This window comes from Drosophila mauritiana, chromosome 3R (genome assembly GCF_004382145.1).
Source record: "Drosophila mauritiana strain mau12 chromosome 3R, ASM438214v1, whole genome shotgun sequence".
NCBI lineage: Eukaryota > Metazoa > Arthropoda > Insecta > Diptera > Drosophilidae > Drosophila > Drosophila mauritiana.
The window spans coordinates 7,110,325-7,129,073 of NC_046670.1; the positions used below are offsets into that span (position 1 = coordinate 7,110,325).

General features: G+C 45.3%; 4 protein-coding genes across 8 annotated transcripts; 3 read left to right on the top strand and 1 right to left on the bottom strand.

Annotated features, from left to right (window-relative positions):
- Positions 1–217: 217 nt before the first annotated feature.
- On the top strand, positions 218–1,434 carry LOC117145516 (surfeit locus protein 6 homolog). The gene is made up of 2 exons (XM_033311206.1): positions 218–473; positions 528–1,434. Exons 1-2 carry the CDS (start codon positions 308–310, stop codon positions 1,334–1,336), a joined length of 975 nt encoding a protein of 324 aa, XP_033167097.1. The 5' UTR covers positions 218–307; the 3' UTR covers positions 1,337–1,434.
- Positions 1,435–1,487: 53 nt separating this feature from the next.
- Positions 1,488–7,864, top strand: LOC117145515 (ATP-dependent Clp protease ATP-binding subunit clpX-like, mitochondrial). Of its 4 annotated transcripts, none has more exons than XR_004459726.1 (7): positions 1,488–2,255; positions 3,288–4,666; positions 4,724–4,873; positions 4,993–5,214; positions 5,280–5,474; positions 5,762–5,936; positions 7,452–7,864. XR_004459726.1 is itself a non-coding variant. In XM_033311205.1 (6 exons), exons 1-6 carry the CDS (start codon positions 2,198–2,200, stop codon positions 7,467–7,469), a joined length of 2,019 nt encoding a protein of 672 aa, XP_033167096.1. In that variant the 5' UTR covers positions 1,488–2,197; the 3' UTR covers positions 7,470–7,864. The 4 variants fall into 4 exon arrangements, 2 of the variants coding, with proteins under 2 accessions (XP_033167096.1, XP_033167095.1); XR_004459727.1 differs by having other exon boundaries at positions 7,455–7,864; XM_033311205.1 differs by lacking the exon at positions 5,762–5,936 and having other exon boundaries at positions 7,455–7,864.
- On the bottom strand, positions 6,358–14,057 carry LOC117145512. Of its 2 annotated transcripts, none has more exons than XM_033311202.1 (9): positions 13,633–14,057; positions 10,914–12,403; positions 10,716–10,843; positions 8,505–8,596; positions 8,212–8,445; positions 7,446–7,716; positions 6,903–7,352; positions 6,689–6,847; positions 6,358–6,618 (listed from the first exon to the last, which is right to left on the bottom strand). In XM_033311202.1, exons 2-9 carry the CDS (start codon positions 12,187–12,189, stop codon positions 6,553–6,555), a joined length of 2,676 nt encoding a protein of 891 aa, XP_033167093.1. In that variant the 5' UTR covers positions 12,190–12,403; positions 13,633–14,057; the 3' UTR covers positions 6,358–6,552. The 2 variants fall into 2 exon arrangements, with proteins under 2 accessions (XP_033167093.1, XP_033167092.1); XM_033311201.1 differs by having other exon boundaries at positions 10,914–12,419.
- Positions 14,058–16,698: 2,641 nt separating this feature from the next.
- LOC117142246 (opsin Rh1) lies at positions 16,699–18,448 on the top strand. Its single transcript, XM_033306099.1, has 5 exons — positions 16,699–16,882; positions 16,947–17,507; positions 17,680–17,827; positions 17,886–18,163; positions 18,231–18,448. The coding sequence occupies exons 1-5, from the start codon at positions 16,875–16,877 to the stop codon at positions 18,355–18,357; spliced, it is 1,122 nt and encodes a 373-aa protein (XP_033161990.1). The 5' UTR covers positions 16,699–16,874; the 3' UTR covers positions 18,358–18,448.
- Positions 18,449–18,749: the final 301 nt, after the last annotated feature.

Sequence of the window (18,749 nt, forward strand, 5' to 3'; positions counted from 1 at the left end):
GAGCACCTTTTTCGAAAATTCGTATTTGGTCACACTGTTTGATAAATGCCTAGAGAGATTTCTCAGAGCTTGAGCTAGAATTATGAATTTAAGCAGTGGCTAACTAATGCTTATAAAATGTCAATTAAATGTCCTTAAATCTAAAACCAATGCTCAAATTCGCTGAATAGGGGAATACCCCTAACTTCTTGTAGCGGTACCATTCCACCCACCCGCATTCTGTGGGGTCACACTGTACTCGACCGCCTTGCTTTGCTGCACGTGTGCGTGCGTAAATAATAGTTTTATTGTTATTTTACTCTCGAAAATGACCCAGGAGGAGATCGTGAAATCTCTGCGGGAGGAGTGCGAAATCGCGCACAGCCAGGAGCAGAAGCCGAAGAAGGAGGATCTGGTCGTCATCACCAAAAAGTTTTATCAGCGTGTCTTGGAACTGCTGACCACTCACAAAGTACCCTACTCCAAACAAGAAGGTGAAACCATTAATGAAAAACCTTGAATCTTAAACTTTATCGTATTTCCTACAGATGATGAGACCTACGAAGAGTACCTGCTGTCGGACACAGAGGAATCGGGAAACAAGAAAAAGAAACAACAGGGAAAACTGAAAAACCAAGACTCCGACGACGAGGATGTAGAGGAACGCATTGCCTCCATCAAGAACAAGCTGCGCCAGAAGAAGGGTCCCACCACGGAACGCCAGCAGAAGCGACGCGAATCCAAAAAGTTGAAGCGCAGCAAGGGCGTCCAGAAACTGCTCCTCTCCTCGGCCAAAAACCTCAAGAACGAGAACGTCAAGCACCAGAAACTGAAGAATGGCGTGGTGAAATCGGAACAGGAGACGGAGGACAGCAAGGAACAGATCCAGCCGGTCAAGGTGCAGCCGGTTTACAACCAGGAGGCCAAGATCGTTTACTCCAAGGTGGACTTTGCCGCCAATCCAGGAGTCAAAGCCAAGAAGTCACACCAAAACCCCAAGGAGATTCTGAAGAAGCTGCGCGACACCAAGAAGCAAATAACCGAGCTGCGCGAACAGGGCGAAACGGACAAGGCGGCGGAGATCCAGACGGACATCGCCTGGCGCAACGCATTCGACAAGGTCGAGGGCAAGAAGGTCAAGGACGACACCAAGCTGCTGCAAAAGGCCATCAAGAAGCGGCGTGTAGAGAAGAAGAAGTCCAAGACCAAGTGGACGGAACGCAAGCAGAAGGTTGAGCACGACAAGGAGAAGAGGCAGAAGAAGCGACAGGAGAACCTGGAGAAGCGCAGCAAGGACAAGAAGAACCGGAAACTAAAGACGGCCAGCAAGAGGGGTCGCATCATACCCGGCTATTAACTATGCTTACTATAGCCCTTAAGTGTAAAGTAGTGTAAATGTATGCCACGTTGAAATTTAACTCAGAATGCTTTAGAAAAAAAGTGATCTTTCAGAAATTTACGTTTTTATACTTTCGTGTTAGAAATTTACTTTTCCGGCCTCGACACAGTCAAAATTCCAGTAGACAGCTAAATTCCCAGTTCCAAGCCACAGTATTTGGCTCCTCGTTTTTGTCCACTTTATGTCACTTTGTGTTCCACTGTGCGTTGCGCGACCTCACCGAAGATTGGCAAGAAGAAGAACGGCGAACAGCTGAGACCGATAACAACAATCGATTAATATCGTAATCGTTTAGTTGGATTGCTGCGATTTTTCCAGATTTTCCGAGTACTTACAAGAGACAAAAAGTGGATCACATAATGCTGGAGACCCTAGAAATTAGCGGATCTTTTAATACAGTATAGCCACCGACTTGGCAAGAAGAAGCAGAGCGAGTGGGGCAGCCAAAACAACGAGAATCACACGCACGCACACAGCCACAAAAATTACGTGCAGAGCGCAATCTATTCCCCCCATTTTCCACCGAAAATACAGCAAGGCAGTCGGAAAATCATCCAAATTGCGACGCATTTTGGCGAGCGACGGATAACCAACAAGTGGATATAGAAAAGGAATCCCTGCAACGCGAGGCATCCCCAGCAGGAGTCACAACAATAACTTTGCAGATCAGCAGAGCAAGAAGAAGAAGCGGCGGCCAGCTGAGTAGCAAAGCGAAGCAAAGCAGGGGCGCAGGGGAATCCGAGTCCAGGAGCAACTGCAGCGGGCGCGGAGGAAGCGGTAGACGGAACAGAGGCACAGAGGCGGCGGGCAGCAGCCACCATGAGCATGGTGCGGCGGATTATCCTGCTGGGCCCCAAATACAGTTTGTGGGCAAAGGGTAAGTGCTGTGCCGTCTTGTTGTTGTGCTGCCAATCGCATACGTAACTGCGTCATTAGCCGTGAATCGACAACAACTGGCAATGGCAACTAAAAAACAGCCTGCAGTTCACCAATCCGCATCGGAATCCCAACCCTCCCCCCGCCGTTTGGCTTATCAGAATTTTCTAGCTTCGGTGCTCGCTGAACTTTTCTTGTCTAGTGTCAAACAACCAAAACACTGAGTGAAGGTCGTCTTCTTTTGATACCAAAAAGCTGCTGCTCGCGGTCAACGGGCCACAGTGGCGTCTCTGAACAGGGGTTTCGCCCAACTGATTTTACATTCACGCACTCACACGCATCTGATTGGAGGCCACCCCCCTTGCCGTTTCCAATCAGACAAGCGTGGCTCTTGGACCAACTGAACTTGAATTGTTTTATAAGGCCCGAATGGCCAGTTAGCGCAATTACTGCTATTGCCGCTCTGACGCAATGATTTTTTGTTTTATCATTACATATCTGCAGTGGAGCAATTTCTTACACATTTTTAATGACCCACAGTTGGTTATTATATTTGCTGGCCTGCAGGTTAGGAAAGCGAGAGCCGGAAGTTTACCCAACACATTTCACTGAAAGAAACTAGCTGAGATTGTTTTCGGCTGTCCATTTTACAGCACCTGTGAATTCCGAGATTAGCCATTATCAATTCCCTGCTCGATTGGCACTACTGCGAAAAAGGTGCGAGTCATCTGCGATATCGGAAGATGCTAATTGCCCTTGGCCTCCACTTGCTAGTTTGTTTTTGTGGGCCAATCTAGAGACTCTGTTCCGCGGATTCCCTTTGTTGTTATCAATTGCCTGTGCTTTGGAAAGCATTAACCCCGCACATGAGGTCGATGCTTCCATTTTGTCTGCTTTGTGCACGAGACACAATTTAAATCTTTTGAATCCATGCACAGTAGCTAAAGATCTCAGATGACTTCCAATTTTTATTTACATTTGTAAGCCATTGAACACAGTTTCCAATACTTATACTTGCACTTTCTATTTCCAGGAAGCGGAGCTGGTCAAACACAGGGCTCGGCAAGATGCGTTATCCTAAGCGCAGGTCCTGAGGAGATCAGGAACTGTGGCGTAAGACGCTTCCACCTGGCAACGCGGAACTGCGCGAGGAATCGACTGATGAGACTGGAGCCCGCGATGGCAATACCAGCGTATATTGATGTAACCAACGCCCACTCAAGAACGCCGGAGGACTCCAGCGACAGTGGGAGCGGCGGCGAAGGTGGAGCTAGTGCGTCGGGGGGTAGTGGAGCGAAGAGCCCCGGCGGTGCGCCTGGGTCTGGAGCAAGTTCGACCAGTGGTGCAGATCCACCAGGCGGTGGCAGTGACAAGTTCCTCTCGTGCCCAAAGTGCGGTAGCGCCTGCACACAGGTTGAGACTTTTGTCAGCTCGACGCGGTTCGTTAAGTGCGCCAAGTGCAACTACTTCTTCGTGGTGCTCTCAGAGGTGGAGACTAAGCAGCGCACCAAGGACGAGCCCAAGAACCAGCGCAAGCCGCCACCTCCGCCACAGAAGATCATGGAGTACCTGGACAAACACGTGGTGGGCCAAGATTTTGCTAAAAAGGTGCTGGCGGTGGCCGTCTACAACCACTATAAGCGCATCCACCACAATCTGCCGCAACTGCAAAACCAGGGAGCGGGTGCCAGCAATGGAGCCGGTGGTGGCCTAGATGGTATTCCTCGGCCCGATCTGCTACACATCACCGGTATTGGTCATACGCTGAACAGCTCCCCGGGCAACGAACTGCCTCCTAAGTCGCCGACTCAAATGGGCATGGGCGGAGGAATGGGAGGACCTGGACTTGGAGCAGGACTAACCGGCGCATCATCCAGCAATGCTCGTGGAGGTGGCGACAACCGATCCGGATCAGAAATACTTGACCGCCAGTCCACCGATGTCAAGCTGGAGAAGAGTAACATAATCATGTTGGGCCCCACGGGATCCGGTAAGACGCTGATCGCCCAGACGATCGCCAAGTGCCTGGATGTGCCCTTCGCCATTTGCGACTGCACCACGTTAACACAGGCGGGCTATGTGGGCGAGGACATCGAAAGCGTAATTTCAAAGCTTCTGCAAGATGCCAACTACAATGTAGAGCGCGCACAGACGGGTATTGTTTTCCTCGACGAGGTGGACAAAATCGGTGCCGTCCCCGGAATCCATCAGCTTCGTGATGTTGGCGGCGAGGGCGTCCAGCAGGGCATGCTGAAAATGCTCGAAGGCACAGTGGTCAACGTGCCGGAGCGCAACTCCCCGCGCAAGCTGCGTGGCGAGACGGTCCAGGTGGACACCACAAATATCCTTTTCGTGGCCTCTGGTGCCTACACAGGACTCGACAGGCTTATCGCACGTCGTCTCAACGAAAAGGTAAGTTAGTGATAGTTATTCAGACTTCGCTTACTAATTCCATCTTCATGCTTCCAGTATTTGGGTTTCGGCATGCCATCGACCAGCGGATCTGGCCGTCGAGCAGCTCAATCAGCCGCCAGTCCCATGGACAACGACCAGGAGGAGCGTGATAAATGCCTGACCAAAGTGCAGGCCCGTGATCTCGTTGAGTTCGGCATGATACCGGTAAGTAATAGGAGGTTCAAATATTACTCCGTGGTCATGTTTGGTCTTGTTATAAACAAGCAAATTTTATTACATTAATTACTCATTTTGATTATTTTAAAACCCAAATTGTTGTGCAGGAATTCGTTGGACGTTTCCCGGTTATCGTTCCCTTCCACAGTTTGAACGTTAGCATGCTGGTGCGCATCCTAACCGAGCCGCGAAACGCTCTAGTGCCGCAATATAAGGCACTGTTGGGTCTTGATGAGGTGGATCTTACATTCACCGAGGATGCTGTGAAGTCGATAGCCCAGCTGGCGATGGAAAGGCACACGGGAGCTCGTGGACTGCGCTCCATAATGGTAAGACATTGAATTTGTGAGACGCAGAAGGCATATACCTAAAACATGTTTATAATCCCATCCAGGAACAACTGCTGCTGGATCCCATGTTCATAGTGCCCGGTTCAGACATTCGGGGTGTTCACATAACCGCCGACTATGTTAAGGGCAGCGCCACCCCCGAGTACAGCCGCGATGCAGACGCCCCGGCATCTGGGACTGTTGCCACGGATTCCGATACCACAACCGATAATGATAAGAACTTTGAGAATAGTGAGAAAGTACGACTAAAACAGTAAATCAAACAGAGATACCCACATCCAAAGCCAACCAAAACAGAAATCGAGACAACACTTGAACAAAAGAGAAAACATTCAATTCGCAACGCTTTCCGAATTGCTTGTTCTTTGCAAACTCTTTTGTCTTCTATCCACTACTGTTCAGCTTGTTAAACTTGTCCAGCTTCTTAATTTCGAATCGTCAGCTCTAATTTTTCGCATAAACACAATTTAATGTTGAACCCTTATGATACTTTCATTTGCCCACTCTAACATGTATAATTTTTTAGTCTGGTTTGAATGGTAAATTGATTGGTGCGTCGTAGATCCCTTCCTCGAACCCATCACTCTGTAAAATATGAACCGCTGAGGAGTGTATACATTTATAAAGAATGTCCTCAATCCCCACATGCATCTGTGATTCATAAACGACGAGCAGCGCAATCTTTTGAGCCCGAAGCAATTGTAAGTGGAACAACAAATCCTTAAGGGATATTTGAATAAATGCCACAGTTTTTCTTAAACAACACTATTTTACACAAATATCGGAAATCTGCAATGTTGGCATTGATGTGGTCCATTGGCGCTAGGATCCTCCCTTGCATATACCAATTATATATACAAACGTAAACGTATATTTAGGCAAATTTTTGCATAGTCTAAATTGAGTTTCTAAATGAGTTCTTGTAGCGTTGTAACGATGACAAGCGAGAAGCACGTTCTACTTTTAACTAATTTAAGTTGAAAAACTAATTTTTAAAACAAAAAATAAATAAAAAAAATGAAAAAATTTAAAGCTGTATGCTAATGTTTTGAGAAATCTGTACGCAAAGGGTTTTTTCGTTTTAGTTTTAAAGTAAATAACATGGCAAATTTAAATTTTTAGTTTTCGTTCATTTTATTTTATTCATCATTCAAATTCAACTAAGTCTGCAGAACTCATAATAAATAATTTGAATTTATTGCACATAATAGACTAATGGTAGTTCCTTCTTTTTGTTTGTTTTTACGTTCCTTTTCATCTCGTAGTGTATAAATTTGTATAAAAATTTGTAAGTTAATAAATATCTTTTGGTGACCCTTAATCGTTTTCCTCGGATATGAGCAGCTCGTATTCCTGTGCCGCAAAGCGATCCCAATCGGAGGTCTGCGAAATAGATAATAATATAATTATAAATATATTATATTAATTAATAATTATTCTAAGAACCACTTACATATTCGTCCCGCTGTGAGGCAAACGGATCTCGTTGTTCGTGATCCAGATACTTCTCCAGATTGAAGAAAGTATCGAAGAAGACGTGCGTCATTTTGCAGCGTTTCAAATCGCCCAGCGTGATACAGTCCCGATTGGCTGGCTTGATCATATCTAGCATCTAATACAACAAAATTAGACTATCTTCCAAACGGAATTGAATATCCAATTCTTACCTGGCACAGGCAGTCCTCGAAAGGCAGGCACTCAATGCCGATTCCCTCCATCCTTTGCTGCTGCTCCTCGTAGAAGTATTCCAGTTCGTACATGGACAGCACTCCATCTCCGTCGACGTCCATACATCTAAACCAGTACTCGATTGCCGTCGGCGTCCGTTTATCCTCCTCCGAGAGTATGAACCACACAAAGTCCGTGTAGGACATCTTGGCCTCATCTTCCGGCGCCTTTTTGTTATCGCTGCGCGTTACACATCCCGAGAATATTCGCTCCACGATGCGCGATGACAGGGCATGATCACTGTGCTTGGCCAGATCCTCCTGGTTGATCAGAAGGTCGTGGTCCTTGTCCAGTTCCCAAAACTTGCAGTAAATCACGTAGAAGTGCTCGTAGCTAAAGAAGGCCATTATCTGATTGATGTCCTCTTCTTCCTCCAGCAGACTGATCATCTGTGGGCGGGTTTCCAAATGTACATTATGTATTTCACAACAACATTGTTATATTTATATTTTTCAGATAGATCATTGATATACTTTTCTCACCTCCAGCAGATCGGATCGTTTTAGTTCGGCTATTGTGATCTTGCCGCTCCAACTGCGGTTTACCGAATAGAAAATGCGCGCGATGACTGTGTGCACGTATCTGGAATGGAACTCGGTGGCTTCCTTGAGAAAGGCCAGGCCGGGGTGTGTGTCGACCACATCCTGCACCATGGGCACCAGGTCCTCGGGCACGATGTACGAACGGAATCTCTGGCCACGCGACAGAATGTACACGAATCTCGAGGCCGCCTCATGGCAATAAACATTCATTCTGCAAGTTAAACGGGGTTTTATTTAAATATATGTACATATAGTATAGACCATGTCTTGAAAGATTTACAAAATACAATATGTAAATATATGTCAATATGTATGTGGTCAAATGTAAAGTAAGCCATATATCTTATTTATATGTAATATTACATCTGGCTTATAAAATATGTGAACGAGCGCACATTCCAGCGCCCACGAATGAATTTGTATCTTATATTCATTTTGAGTTGTAATATCAAGGTGAAATATTTGTAAATAGTGAAAGAATCAAATTAAAACCAAAATTCGGATGAAAAGATTTTTATGTTCCTTTTTTACAATTGGAATACTCGAGCATTTGGATTGTTAAAATTGAATAGATATACTGAAATGTATAGCACTGTTTATTCAAATGTTTGTAAATATTACTATTTAAGAATCACATTAAGGTTTGAACCAAAATCAAAACCATAGGAGTATAACTTGTATATGTCAGGATATAGGGAAGACTTACTGTTTCCAGAACTCGACGAACCGCTGGCGCTCGACGAGACCCGTGCTGGCCGACTGGCAGAAGACCATCACTGGCATGCGCCAGTAGAAGGGCAGGCCGCAGATCTTGAGGATGCGCGGCAGCTCGTCCTTGGTCACCTGGTTGTTGGGAAAGCTGTCGAAGGCGGAGAGAATGCCGCGCACCACGCGCTCCATGGCGATGTTGGGCTGGGGCTTGCCGTGTGGAAAGTAGAATCTGCCGGATAATAGACGGGTAATGCACACGGTGGAAACCAAATCAATGGATCCGCTCACCTGGGTATGTAGACGCTCTTTGTGGAGCGGATCTCCTTCTGCAGCAGATTCTGCTCCTGGGGCGGCGGGGGCGGTGTGGCATGTAGCTTGACCTGCCGACACGAATATGAATGCGAAAATGAATTTCACTCACTAATTGTTTACATTCCCTTGTTTTGGCTGCCAAAGCGCCACTCAATAAAATGTGCAATTTATTCTAGAATATTTGGCTTTGTTTACGTTTTTCCCGAAATTTTTTCTCACTCTCGCCCCAAAAGCTGCAGACTGCCACGCCCATATCGACGTAGATTCGCCCTTTACCTTTGAATTTATTATTAAATGTTTGCCATTCAAATAAACATCAACAAATCGTTGGCTAATTTAAGCGGTGAGTGTAGGCGCAAGAGTAAATACTTTTTGTTTAAATTACCTCGCTGCTATTTGGTAAATAATGGAAACATATTTGCTACGTGGGAATTTTATGTTCGCGATTTTTCGTGGAATAAATGCATTGAATTCCATACAGTGGCAGCAAAAAAAAAATGAAAAAAATATCGTGAGCTATAGTGTTTTATTCAATTCTATGTGGGCAGTAAAGAAAACACTAACAAATTGTTGAGCTATGCTGATTAAAACAGATTTAACTTTTAAATTCAGTTCAACTAAATCAATTTTTTTTTTCTATGTTTTGCACTTCAACATGAAATGACTTTATTTGGTTTTTATTCGTGTGAGAACTATTTATTCATCGAATATAATTCATGATTCAGGCCATTCATGATTTTAAAACTGTCAACGGCGACATAAATATTAATCTCCTCACTCGACCACGTCGAGAAGCCTCCACGAATGAGAAAACAATTCATTGGCATGTGCGCACATTACGTATACGCCCGGCTACACATCGTTTATATTCAAATATTACGCATACGCACTGTTGCCCAATTTGTAGACAAAAAGCAAAGAGACCAAAAAGCACCAGCAGATCGAACTTCTGTCTGCCGCCTGCTTAAAACTCAATTGCAAATAGTTGTTTTTGTATTCTCTCAGGATTATTGCTATTTTTAGCCGATTTATTTGCTTTGATCAGACGCTTGGCAGGCAGTGGGGAATTTCACAGGCAATCGTAGTAAAGCAAAGTTCAATTGAGCTAGGAGAGATTTTTGGCTTGGTAAGCCATTCATAGAAAAAACAACCGAATGTGCCGCGCCCGCCCGCACATGTAATTAAGCAATTAAACAATTCGGAAACAAAAACCCCCGACCAAAGCAACAATCAGCACCAAAGGCTGAAAGCAAAGCGAATTGCACTTCGAAGTGCTCAAAAGTGCTGATGATCGTTGCTGCTGGGTGTTGTATTGATTTCGGTTTGGTTGTTGTTTGGTTTATTTTTGTTGCTTTGCTTATGCACGATTGTGCTGATCGCAATGCTTGATTTGATTGTTTATATACGAAAATATGCACACAACACTGTGCGGCAAGCGGGGGACTACTATGAATACCCACCCAACAAACCGTCCGGAGCAGATGAGTAGTCAACAGGTTCTTTCAAATAAATTAAAACAGGAATGATATTGGTACTCAATGAATGATACCTATCAGTCTGAACACGATTGTCACCAAAACTTGCTTGATTTTATAATGGTATAATGAATGGATGACTTGAGGTTTCTAAGTCACTAAAATTTCTAATTCTTTCGGATTAAAAAATGATTTTGTTCTATTATGATGCAGTTATTTTATGTAAGTTAAATATCCTTAAGGCATGATTTATATGGTAAATAAACACTAAACATTCTTGTATGAAAATTGAGAAGTCTTGTCCTTTCATTGAAATAAATTAATGAAGTAAAACCAAAACTCTTTAAGCCTTTAGATACAATATCTTTGTTTTCGGTTGCTCACATTGTTTCACTGCCTGCAAAATGAAACCCCTCTAGATCAGAGGAACCTCTTTCACTCGGCGCTCCTATGGCCGATACGCCGATCTTCGCCAGCCACTTGGCAAACGTTTCCCGCATGGCGTCTTGGGGTAACCTTAAATCAATCAATGATGCACTGCGCTCGCACCGATAAGAGCAGCCCACAAAAAGTCGAACGAAAACAAATGGGCTATTGCAATTGGTTCGATTTCTTTTGCACATTGTCTTCTGGCATTTTCAACTATTAGATAACACCACGAGCACTTCGGCCGCAGAAAATGCAGATTTCCGACCAGTTTTTCATAACTCACCTTCATGAGACTCTTGGGCGGAGGATCCGTCTGGGGCCGTTTGATGTTGAGGAAGGCGTGCCGCACATCCGGACACTTCTCGAACATGAGCACGCGCTCGGCCACGGAGCCGCGGGTGAGGAGATTCACTGGAAGTAGAGACCGAATTCGGGATAGCTAGCGCACTACTATATATGGGATTCATGTCGAGGGTATTACTTTTGTCCTGGCCATTGGCGAGCGCCGCCCGCGCCCCGCTGGTCGGTTTGACTTTATTCAGCGTTGGCATCGTTGTGCTGGCCGCCGTTGCTGGCGTTGCATCCATCGATGTTGCTGTTGCTGCCGATGTTGCCGATGTTGCCGCTGCTGCCGCTGTCGCTGCCGCAATGTTGCCGGCGTTATCAGTGGCGATGCGACTTGTTGATTTGCGTGCGTTGGCTACTGTGGCCACCGCTGTGGGCTTTTCTTTGGTTGCCGGCTTCGAATCGGCGCTAGTTTCTTTGGTTTTGCTCGACTTGCGACTGCTGGTGGCCGCTGGCTCGCCGCCCTTATCACTCACTGCCGTGCTGTTGGCCATTCTCGCCGCCGATGGCCCATCGACGACATCGAGGCTAACAGCAGCCGATCCGATCCTGGTGCTTCCGCTGCTCCCGCTGCTGTTGGCCTTGCTCTGTTTTTTGGTGGGCTGCTCCGAGGCTGTTAGCTTGTTACTGCTGGCCGAGTTGCCGATGTGGTTGCTGCTGCTGCTGCTGCTACTGCTGTTGGCCTTGCTGTTCTGCCGCTTTTTGCCCACTGTGGTCGGCACGTCCTTCTGCTGCTGGATAAGCTCGCTGATCTTTAGCAGATTCTGGGTTTGCTGCGAGGAGAGGTTGTTCACGTCCAGGTCCAAGCTGATGTCGTAGTTGAGATTGACATCGGGCAGGGGCTTGCTGACGGTAACGGCCGCCACTTTTTTGGGAGATTGCAGTGCCTGATCTGGCACGGGACTAAAACTGGAGACCGCTGGCTTTTTCACCTTGCCATTGGCTGTTATGTCGGACTTCTTCAGGGAGTTGGTCTTGCCACGCTGCTCCTTGTCCTTGTTGACGAAGCTGGTGACCATTTTCTGGAGTCCCTCGGCGTCGGCGGTGGGCGCAGCCACGTCCGCAAGGTCGCCGGAGGCTGCGGCGCTTGTGTACATCGTCAGGAGTTCCGTAGGTGGGATGCCCTGGCACTTCCACGTGTGATAGATGGCGTCGGCATGATCGTTGATCTTCTTGGTCAACTCGGCTATTTCCGCATTCGAATCGCTGGCGACTGGAGTGCTGTTCGTCGCTCCCTGCGCTTTGGATACCTTGGAACTGACTCCAGCGCCCGCTGGCTTACGTGTCGTGGTGGTGGTTTTGATGGCACTCGTGACCGCCACCGAACTGATCATGTTGGTCCCCGTGCCGCTGCTTAGCTTCTTGGTCTTGGTGGTCGTTGTTGTGGTGGTGGTGCTCGAATTGGCTTGCATTTTGATTTAGTATCTCGAAAAATGTGTATTCTTCCTCTTCACTGTTTGGGTATTCACATTTTCACTGCTCACATTCATTTAAATAATTTATTGAAATCGTAATTGGGTTTTTATTGAATTTGCCCGGCTTTGTTGCGTCTTTTGGCACTGCGAGATTCACATGCGTTTCATTCACTTTTCACATTTTCAGCGTTTTCAACGTTTTCTCCGTAGACTGCGTATGGCGAAATCTATTTATATAAAGGAAAATACCAAAATTTCCTATTTCGTTTATTTCAGACGCCGAATCCGAAAGATTCGAAACACAGACGCACCACACGAAAGAAAATATACGGATACGGATTCGGGACCAGGCATCGCATCGCATCGGCATAGGAATATCGAGCAGATACGTAAGACGCGGACACGGCGGGCACAGTGGTCCCAGAACCATTGAAAACCAGGTTCCAAAAATAGACATTCAACTGCCAGAAGCAATTATCATATCGGGGGTTTAATTAATGGCCCACACCTTTGGCGCCAAAAACGTGAACGATTATTGTGTCACTTTGAATCATCTCGACATTCCATCTGGTTATGTTTGTGCAAAAACAAGCAATTAATCAATTGAATTAATTGAATCATATTTTACGGGTCAAAAATAAGCGGGAACCCACTGTGCGTGCGTAAGAAATAGACAAGAGCGGTCAAAATTTTAGCTCCAAGTGATCTTATAGAAGTTTTCATTCAGTAATCGAATAGTTAATAAAAAAAAATATTAAATAAAGCTTCAACAAAACATGTTGTTTTGAAATAAGTGCAAAAATCTGCGATTATTAGAAAATTATTTTAGTATCTTATTTTGCTTAGGCAATTAATAAATTTTAAATAAAATTATAATGTTTTATTATAATCATTAAAGTTATTTTGTTGACGTGGACCTCGCATTGACGTACGGAACTGACCTACAAATTTACTTATATTGAGTCAGTTTTTATTTACAAAAACTGTGATAAGCCTTTTTGCTTTCAATTTTAGTCACTGTCGAATGAATTGCCTAAAAAAAACGGAACCATTGAGCAAAACAAAGTTCTTAGATGAGCATAGAGAAAAGGCGCTTGCAAATCCATTTAGTGATGCTATTGACTTGACCGCAGCTGTTGGTTGTACTATTTTGCCGTTTTTACGTGGGGTTCCAATGGGATAGGAATGAGAATGGGAAGGGGGTTGGGGTTGGGAACGGGGACGAGATGAAACCGGGAGCTGCGCTGCGTTTGCGACTGCGGCTGCTGCTTCTTCAACTTTGTACTATTTATTCGAAAATAAATTTCGAAGTAGTTGCCGCTCACAGACACACGTGCACGCACACTGGCCCAATGCACTTTACATACACTTTACGAGCCAGAATGCGCGCGTGTGTGTGTGTGTGTGTGTGGTTGGTGGGGTGTATGGTGCATGACGTACATATAGTTTGATATTTGTCTGCCTTTATTAATGATTTAATTGCATTTGGGTCCGGAGGGCGCGTGCTGAGAACAACGGCGACACCGAGAGATTCCGTCATTAATTAATTATCCAAGCCGAACCGAAAGCGAAACCGACCAGAGGTTAATCGAAATTTTCGCGGCACGACATTTTTGCCGTGCGCTCTTCTTTTGGCGAAATGCGCGAAATATTAACAAACGGGGGAAAACACACGCGGCAGCGGGATATTTTGGAAAACTCTGGCAAGCTTCCGCTTGGCGAGTCTAAAATTAACAGCAAACAGAACCGAAAACAGAGCAGAATAGAACACAGAATCCACAGATCTGAAAATCCGAGTCCGAAATCGGAAAACCGTCGTATATCCGAGCGACTAGCGGTGCACGCGATGCTGCTAAGGTCCGTGTTGTTACTGTAAATCTTCGGCCGCTGAAAATAACATCAGCCTCCGTTCTGCGAGCGATCCAATCGGTCGGTCCGCAGAGACGACGAGCCAACGGAGCGGATGAGCGAGAGTGCTACGCGGTGATCTCAGCTGTTGCTGCTGCTGCGGCTGCTGCTGCTCCTACTGCCGCTGCAACTACGCTAATGACACTCGCAGCCCCCAAGAACGAGCGCTCCCACACACGAGCGACCTGCGATCGAATCAGAGCTGAGCCGGTCGACGGAAAAAGACGCTGACTAATCGGCTGGGAAATCCGACAGATCGGCTTAAGCTCATTTCGAAGGGAGCGGCAATAAGGGACCGTAGGGTTCAAGGTCTCGGCTGTGAAAATAGAATTTTCCCTTCATTATGTATCATTATTTGCTTGGGAAAAGAGACATTTACACAAATGGTGTTATTTTGTTATGAAAGTTATTTACATCAGGGAGAAAGCGATTTTAAATTATTTTTAGTAACTAGTTAATTTTTACTGTTATAAAAAATACTATTCTTATACAACAAATTTATAGCTATGTGTATATATGTTATATTACATTTAGTTTTAATTCTACATATTAAAAGCTATAAAATAGCTAAAAGTACAGCTCAGCCGCAGTGAGTGAATAAGAGAGCGGCGCCCGAAAAGATCCATTACTTTGGCGTTCTTTGAGCAGCAGCTTCACCATCCTCTCGCTCTCTCTCTCTCTGCTCTCTCACCTACCCCCACACGACGGCGCAGCGGCAGCGACGTCGGCAGAACACTTGCCGCCGTTTACCCACTCACACGCACACTCACACACGCGTCACTCACACTGGCGAGCGCCAATCCATTGTCGAACATAAAAATACAAAAATCAAATCATAGGTGTTTGTTAATTATACACTGTGCCCTGGAGCCAGGGTGTCACGGTTCGTTTGAGAAGTTCGGACATGTCACCCGGTATTATAATATAACGCTATTATTTGAATATAATAATAATATAATATTATAAGCAGTATCTTTATTCTAGGACAATATGTTTAACGAACTTATTAAATTCGTGGAATAAATAGAGCATACTTTCAGGTGCATACACCCCAAACCCATATCTTTATCGTTATCAATACACGATCAACATAAATGTATATTATTTCAAAAACCAAATGCTTTATTAAATGCAATAATGCTTTACTTCGTATTGGATATTTCAGAGAAGGGCATTCAAAGTGCCGGATAAGTTTGGTTCTGCCTCTCCAGTTTCAAATTTGCCCGCCTCATTGAGCAGGAAAACAACAAATTCAACAATAACAACGTCTACGGATCGCAGCGTTTATCTCGCTTATTTGCTAATGCTAAATGATCGTCTTCTTCCCCGCCTCCGGCGGCCTTCTTCCACTTCACATCGCAATGTTTGTTGCAAGTTGGCTTGTCCATATGTCTCTGTTGTTGCTATAACCATTTCGTTTCTTGGCTTTTATGTTTGGGCCATCTAGCAGGTGGGCGGTTGACTTTTGTTTGTTTAGCGAAACCCAAAAATGCCGAATAAATTGAAATGCGATTCATGTTTTGGTTTATACCCAGATTATTTGTATATATGCATACACAGACTTGTAGGTGAATACGTATGTATGGGAACCGCAAGTGCGGCTAACGATGACGCCAATAAAATGATCATGATGATCAAATCGTTCGTAATGATAATGGCGATATGAGCGCAGCTTCCGGTTTTGCGCCTCGGTATTTTTGTTAGTTTTTTGCGCTGGCTAACTTCATATGAGTATTTATTACCAGAGTTTTTTTTTTGTATTATTTTGCGGTGTGTAATTGATTTAAACCGAAAGATCTGCCGACATGTGTCGACTGTCACACCAGCTGACAGTTATTTCGGTTTAGTTCCATATTTGGGTTGGGCACACAGCGTGGCATCCCATTTGGATTAGCCTAAAACTTGACCCAATTCAAGCTAATGTGTTGAGCCATCGCACAAAGGCGAACAAAAGGCTTTTATGCCAAAGCTGGATTGAAAAAATAAAATCCAAGCTGCCTACACCAAAAAAAAAGAAACATGTGCGGAAAATTCAATGGAGGTGCGAAAAGATCAATCAGCACACAAAATCCATAAGCAGCTTAGAGTCTGGGAGAGTGTGTTCATTTTGTCAAAATGAATAGATTATTTATATATTACTTTCAACATTCTTTTTAATATAATCCAGGATTAGCAGAGCCCTCAAGATGTGTCTTCATCGGCGCACACACTGCGTATACTTGATTGCGCATACGCACTGGTGTCGCATATGAACGAAACTGGCATTTCTTCTGCTGCGATATGTTTTCATGCTTTTCTTCAAATTTGTCTAGGCATTGACACATTAAATCGCTGACTTTCGCCATTGCTTTCTGCACAATCTGGACACAAGACTAATGCTCGGCCAGAACCCCCCGTGGAAACCCTTGAAATGCCTTTAACTATTGACATTGCGATGTGCGCTTGCTTTCGTTATGGCTATTATGATTATAAGCCAAAAGCTGTCGACACTTTCCTCTGCACATTGCACACATATTTTTAGGCTAGCCTAATTGAATTTCAAGAGCAGGGGTTACACGAGCACCGGGAAAACTATAAAAGCCACGCGGCAGAATGCAGACAATGCAGGTTTCCAACGACCAATCGCCGCGAATAGTCCGCCCCAGTGAAATATTCAGAATCCAGGAACCCTTTATGTAAAAAGTGTTAGAAATATTGTTAGTGAATTTGCAGCTTTTTATGTAGACAGTGTGATATAGGCGGGATATAGTGACGCAGCCAGTAATCAAAACACAATGGAGAGGTACGGATGCGCGGATCCACTGGATGTTCTGGTTAGCAATTTAACATTTGCTTCGGTGTTGCAGCTTTGCAGTAGCAGCCGCGCAACTGGGGCCACACTTTGCCCCCCTGTCCAATGGATCGGTGGTGGACAAGGTCACTCCCGACATGGCCCACCTGATCAGCCCGTACTGGAATCAGTTCCCCGCCATGGACCCCATTTGGGCCAAGATCCTGACCGCCTACATGATCATGATCGGCATGATTTCCTGGTGCGGAAATGGCGTGGTGATCTACATATTCGCCACCACCAAATCACTGCGCACGCCCGCTAACCTGCTGGTCATCAACCTGGCCATCTCCGACTTCGGCATCATGATCACCAACACGCCCATGATGGGCATAAATCTGTATTTCGAGACCTGGGTGCTCGGACCCATGATGTGCGACATCTACGCCGGACTGGGCTCGGCCTTTGGCTGCAGCTCCATCTGGTCCATGTGCATGATCTCCCTGGATCGCTACCAAGTGATCGTCAAGGGCATGGCTGGCCGGCCGATGACCATTCCGCTGGCCCTGGGCAAGATTGCCTACATCTGGTTCATGTCGAGCATTTGGTGCCTGGCGCCCGCCTTCGGCTGGAGCAGGTGAGTCCTCGAACTGGTAGACCTTCTGGGAACCTATTCATTTCAGTCTGTTTAGTTGTAATCTAAAATGATCAAAGCTATATGTTTGAAACTGAAATTACAAGTTTATGCGCCCAAATCCAAACAGAAGTCTTACAAATTACACTATAATTATATATTCTTGTTGTAAAAGGTATGTGCCGGAGGGTAACCTGACCTCGTGCGGTATTGACTACTTGGAACGCGACTGGAACCCACGCTCATACCTGATCTTCTACTCCATCTTCGTTTACTATATTCCGCTGTTCCTGATCTGCTACTCTTACTGGTTCATCATTGCTGTAAGTGGCGACGAGGCTCGCAGATCCCAGTGACCTAACCCGATATATCCTCTCACAGGCTGTCTCCGCCCACGAGAAGGCCATGCGTGAGCAGGCCAAGAAGATGAATGTCAAGTCCCTCCGCTCCTCTGAGGATGCCGAGAAGAGCGCCGAGGGCAAGCTGGCCAAGGTGGCTCTGGTCACCATCACCCTGTGGTTCATGGCGTGGACACCATACCTTGTCATCAACTGCATGGGCCTGTTCAAGTTCGAGGGCCTCACACCACTGAACACCATTTGGGGAGCTTGCTTCGCCAAATCGGCCGCCTGCTACAATCCAATTGTATACGGCATCAGGTGAGTTATGGGCTATGAAACGTATATCCCTTAATATTTAACCAATTTGCATTTTGATTCCGTACAGCCATCCCAAATACCGCCTGGCCCTCAAGGAAAAGTGTCCTTGCTGCGTCTTTGGCAAGGTCGACGATGGCAAATCGAGCGATGCCCAATCCCAGGCCACCGCCAGCGAGGCCGAGTCCAAGGCATAAATTCTTTGGCGCAACAACCAGAACAGCAACAACAACATCTAACTACTTACAACAGCAACAACAACAGCAACAAAAACAACAGCAAGAACAACTGCAGCAACAGAACGAAACGCTTTCGAATAACATCAAAAACTTCAACAATAATGAAAAAATTATGCAACTTTCTTACATAACAAAAAGCAATGTAAACTCAGTTATTAAATTTCCTGCAATGTCAGTTAAGGACAACAAAAAACTCTACAAAAAAATAAATGCAAACGAACTAGAAAAGTTATAAATTAAAAAGAGCCTTTTTAAAACAAATTATATCTAAGAAAATCAGCTTTTAGCGTGGAAAAACTCTAGTGACGATCGCACCCTTAACATACAAAAGTTCTGATATCAAATTTTTG